This window comes from Olea europaea, unplaced genomic scaffold (assembly GCF_002742605.1).
Source record: "Olea europaea var. sylvestris unplaced genomic scaffold, O_europaea_v1 scaffold1609, whole genome shotgun sequence".
In the NCBI taxonomy this organism is placed as follows: Eukaryota; Viridiplantae; Streptophyta; class Magnoliopsida; order Lamiales; family Oleaceae; genus Olea; species Olea europaea.
Window position 1 is genome coordinate 61354 of NW_019233725.1, and position 5473 is coordinate 66826.

Genomic DNA, 5473 nt, shown 5'->3' on the forward strand with positions numbered 1-5473 from the left:
AGTTCAAATCTCTCAAAGAAAACACTCGATGAAAATTGAAATGCGAACACGAACAACCAAAAGGATATGCTGTTGTGGTTCTCCGAGATTCTCCTTCCTCGCTCCTCCCTCCCTCTTCAGCTGGTATATACATATAAGCATTCTTTAGATTTTGTGCTTACGTCTATTATGTAGATTTACTCATGTGTTAATGGATTTCGTGTTTATGTGAGTGATCCAGTAGAATTACTTATAGACGAAAATGAGGCTTAATTTGGAAAAAAACCGTATTTCGTTTTGGATCGGGGAAGCTGTGTTCTGCTTCTATCCGAGTTAAAATGAGTTTAAAATTGAATGAAATTTACCATTCATATGTGTATGCGTTAACGGAGAAGATATATAATGTGTGATCGTGAAACGGTTTTGAGCATTCGCACTGGAATCCAGGATGATTTAACTTTAATTTTGTGAGCTGAAATTGCAGGTTTTGTTGTGTGAGTGATAACATGATCAAATGTAATAGAGTTGACAATTGACAGCTTCATCCGATGGCCTAATTGAATAGAATTTTTAAATATCAATAATGGTTTTTCGATTTGAGAATCAATGGTTTCTTGGTATGTATGTTTATTTATTTATTTTTAATATTTGCATGCTTAAGCTGCTTCACTTTATAAATTTAGTACTCTGTTAGTTGCTGTTTTGCAACTTTGTCGACAGGTTGAATTATTCTATTATACTACATTTTGTCTTTTAAGTACGAATCACTTGATCTTTCAGTTACAAAGCATTATTAACTGTAGATATCATCTCAAAATATGCTGTGGCAATGTATATTGTATCCATGATTCTGAATTCAAACTTGCACGAAATAATATTTGCTTTATGACCACATCGAAATTTGACTTATTTAATTCTACTTGATGAAATAGTTCGATTTTTAATGAATTTTACAGCTGTTTTCAATGTATTTCTGTTTATATAACTGAAAAGGTACGAAGAAGATGTGTGGACTGAGATTGCCAAGTTCTTGGACGGGATATCTTTGGTGATGCTTGCTACAACTTGCAAATGGTTCAATCTTATCATGATGGAGGACTGTGTATGGAAGTATGCCTGTTTACGTGATCTTCAAGTCCCTGACCCTGGAAAAGTTGCTTTCAAATGGAAAGAACTATATGCCAAAGCATTCGGTAGATTTCTTGTTATTTATCTTTTTTTCACTTTCTCAATAATTCAATTCCTAATTTAGGAATATTACATTTATTTTTTTATGTTCTGAATAGAATCATGGATTAATTTCTGCAGATGGATGTCACTCTTACATGTTTCGTCAGCAGGAGAAGCATATTGGTGACTGCTCTTAAGTTTTCATATCTTGAAATTGTGGTGGTCACTAGAGTAAAAAACTCGGGTCTCATGCATCATATTTAGATATGCATTGGATTATTCATAAATATGACAAGATTGGAATATGAATCTAGTTTATGTAGCAATTAGCATAGATTTCGTTTTATATTTTTCATTCTGATTATTTGTGATCTACTGCTAAATTTCCTAGTTGCTTCAAGTTTCAAGCTGGCATTCTGAAAGGATGTTAGAAGGATCATCAACTGCACTCTTTTAGGAGATATCTTGTTTATACTCTGTTTCAGCCCCACAATTTTCTGTGTGAACACCATCAATAATGATCTGATTGTTTTGACTAAATGATTAGATTGGATGCGAATTGGAGCATTTTTATTTGATTCACATTCTGCATTCCTGACTGAGAGGCTGATCGGCCCATTGAAAGTTGATAAGGAAGACACGATGGAGAAGATGTTGGAGTTGAAAGGTTGTTGCGTATTAAATAATATCAAAGCTGGAATCTGGATTGCTGGTATTTAGTAATTTTATCTTGTTTTACGGATAATACTTGCTTTTGCATTTACATTATCATTAATTATAATCACCCTAATTCTTGATGACGTTCCAGATTTACAGCTCGTAAGATGTCCTGTTTGTGACTTGAATACCTGCGATGGTAAGCACACGTGTGTTCTGTTCATAAAAATTTCAACGAGAAAGTTATATATTTATCCGTCTTACTTTCTTTGAGCAATTGAACTGTGGAGTTCATGATTTATAGACGATATGAAGTTGTGAATAACAAAATATGCAACAAATACATGATGAACAGAAACTACGAGTTGAACAAAGAAGCCAGCTGGTCTTTAATAGGCTAAACAAATTACAAGATTCAAAAACAAAGTCAATATGGGATCTGATACGAAGTAGTGAATAAACAAAGTATGCAACAAATACATGATGAACAGAAACTATGAGAAGCAAAGAAGCCAGCTGGGTTTTAATAGGCTAAACACATTACTTGATTCAAAAACAAAGTCAATATGGGATCTGAATATAAAATTTTCCACGGAACTCTGATTTTTCATCTTACTCAAGTCCCACTACCCAACTAGCTGGGCTTTAATAGGCTAAACACATTACATGATTCAAAAACAAAGTCAATATGGGATCTGAATATAAAATTTTCCACGGAACTCTGATTTTTCATCTTACTCAAGTCCCACTACCCAACTAGCTGGGCTTTAATAGGCTAAACACATTACATGATTCAAAAACAAAGTCAATATGGGATCTGAATATAAAATTTTCCACGGAACTCTGATTTTTCATCTTACTCAAGTCCCACTACCCAAAAATAGTCAGTTCTTACAGCATAATTTTTTATGTACGAGGATGAAACGGCGGCATCCATGAATGCTGTGATAGTTTGGATGAATTTGGATTTAGGTCATGTCCTATGCAGGAACTATGCAGACTTTAGATGCTAGGCATATTGAGCTCTTTCTGAACGAGGGCTATCAGGATGGGAGCTGGGACTATGAGACATTAGGATCCCACGATACCAGCAAACATGCCGATGGAGCGTCTGGTGGGATTTTCGACATGAAACATCTCAAGGATCAATCGACCTCTGGTATTCTTTTTGACTTTCCAAACCTATTTTCTTGTCCATTGATATATCTATACTCCACCAATAACAACACATTGTGTAGTCAAATCCAAACAACTAATGTATATTTTCTAAAGAAATCTACTCATAAGATTTCAGACTTCATTAATGTTAGTATTATATGTCTATAAAGCTATACCAATTTTGATTAATTAAGAATCACAATAAGTTATTACCTTAAGCTGACAGTGTGAATAGATGTAAAAATATTTGTAAATAAATTTCCAGATATTCTTGATCTTAAGTCATGGGTGGGGAAACAAAAGGACTGGCAACCGAAAGCTATGATAACTCTCCATGCTGTAGCAGTCAAAACCAATTTACAAGAAAATGAAGGTACTCCTTCCTTCAAGTATACACTTCTCTTTGTTCCCTCCATGATCACGAGTGAGCTAAACGAGTTAATTGGGCATGATTATATGCAGCAGTGGAAGTACTTCAACCAACTACAAACAGGAATTTTAACCTTTTTTCCCCTTCCATAATCATGTCCGGTAGATTATGTTGAACATGCAGCATTATGCTTGCTAAATTTTGTGCAAATAGTTTGGGTCATACTTTCAGCTTTCATCTTATCATTTTCATTAGCGATATATTTATTTTACTTTTGGAAGCAGGTCTTCACATCAAATACCAAGCTATGAAGACTGGAAAAGATGGTGAAGTTGTCTCTATTCGAATATCTCAGCAGCTACTGTAGCTCTTCTCAACTCCAAAAAGGTTAAGCATACGCCCCCTCCCCCTTCCCAAATTGTGCAAGATTTAAAAAATATTTTTAAACAAGTGGTCCCTCAATAAAATAGTCTGTTCTATTTCCAGTTGGCAGTATTTCATATGTATAAAAACTAGGCAAGTTCACGGATACTGATGTTCGTTATCTGAAAACTATAATATAAGATACCTGAATGCATTGTACAAATTTAATGTGGCAGCAAGAAATCAAGATTCCGTCATGTATTGTCCAGTTATTCAATTCCACAGGTTCAGAACACTCAAAATAGCTAAAGCTGAGTAGCGGATGGCTGGACATCTTATCTCTGGGATGAACCATCATATTTTTCCGCCGGATATACTTAATTTGAGTAATACCTCTTCCTATTTTAGTAACAAGAGAAGGTCTTCCGCGCATGATGGAATGGACTTTGAATTAAAACAATCTTTGTATTGTTTTGGTTATAAATACAAAAATAAAAATCATTGCCAAACTCACCTTTGTAGAACAATTCCTTAGAAGTGCAATTTCCTTCCAAATTACAAAGCCAGCAACTCCCAATCTGTGGCTATCCTGGATTTTCACTAGATTGCAGTATCCAAGACAACAATACCACCCTCTTAACCTCTCATATTCTGGAGATTTTCCTGTTTGGGATACTACCAAGAAATTCGACTCTAAGATCCAAATAATTGCCTTCGAGAGTGTCTTTTGGACACGAATCTTGTCTTTTGGAATTTTAGAGTATTCTAGTGAAATAAATTTTGTTCGTTAAATTCGGGTGAGTTAATCGTTGAGATTCTTTTTTCAATATATTTGTCAAAAATCTTGATAAGGAGAACGCTCCCAAAAAAAGTGTCACATGAGTAAAGATAAACCGTGTTTAAAGAACCTCTCTCCAATGCAAGTGGACATGGACTCCATCAAGCTGGGTGACACGTATTCATTTCTATTAAATGGAATGACTCGACAAAATTAATATTTTCCATTCAGGTTTATGGCATTAGGAAGTTTCAATGGATTTCTACTTCAAAAATGGCAATTCTTGATTAGCTTATTTTATAGAGGTACGATTTTGTAAGATTAATAGAAAGTACAAATTGAAGCATCGACATCATCTTTTATTTTTAGCATATTTCATTTATTTCTTACTCAGCAGTAGTCTGCCTTCCTATATTTTCATTCCATCCAATTCTTTTGTTCAAACAGTTCTATATATTTTGTTCAGACATTAAATAGAGCTGCTTTTTCCTTTTTCGCGCATAAATAAACGCAGACAGACCAAGGCACAAAATACCAGCAGTCACAGAGACTCAAATAGAGCCCTCCGAAAGGGTAAATACAGCGGTAGTTTTACACTGTTTCCTTGAAAAGTATTCTGAATAGAGAATTAAAGAACCAACTTATGCATCTTATAATCTACAGACTATACTATTCTACATCTTGTTGTAAAGTATTCTCTCAACATCCGCTGCCAGCACTAGGACCATTGACACCTCCATTAGGTCTGAATAATTCCACAAATTAAAGCAACTCGGTAAAAAGTAAAGCTCTAACAGTACATGGAAAAAGTGCTCAAATTAAATTAGTTTCCCAGTAAAGAAATAGAAAGGCTGAATCTTATTCCATTTTGATGAAAACTCAAAATGTAAATTCAGCTGCACATTGTAGTCTAAAGTCACATCACCAATACGTTTGAGACACTCAATGCACAGTTCAAGTTGAAAGATCTGAAGATCAAACCTCAATCCTATTTAATC

At 34.6% G+C, this 5473-nt stretch overlaps 1 protein-coding gene across 1 annotated transcript; it reads left to right on the forward strand.

Annotated features, from left to right (window-relative positions):
- LOC111377135 (probable F-box protein At3g61730) lies at nucleotides 1-4148 on the forward strand. Its single transcript, XM_023000193.1, has 8 exons — nucleotides 1-123; nucleotides 973-1172; nucleotides 1288-1332; nucleotides 1697-1861; nucleotides 1958-2005; nucleotides 2795-2965; nucleotides 3230-3337; nucleotides 3619-4148. The coding sequence occupies exons 1-8, from the start codon at nucleotides 29-31 to the stop codon at nucleotides 3699-3701; spliced, it is 915 nt and encodes a 304-aa protein (XP_022855961.1). The 5' UTR covers nucleotides 1-28; the 3' UTR covers nucleotides 3702-4148.
- The last annotated feature ends 1325 nt before the right edge of the window (nucleotides 4149-5473 follow it).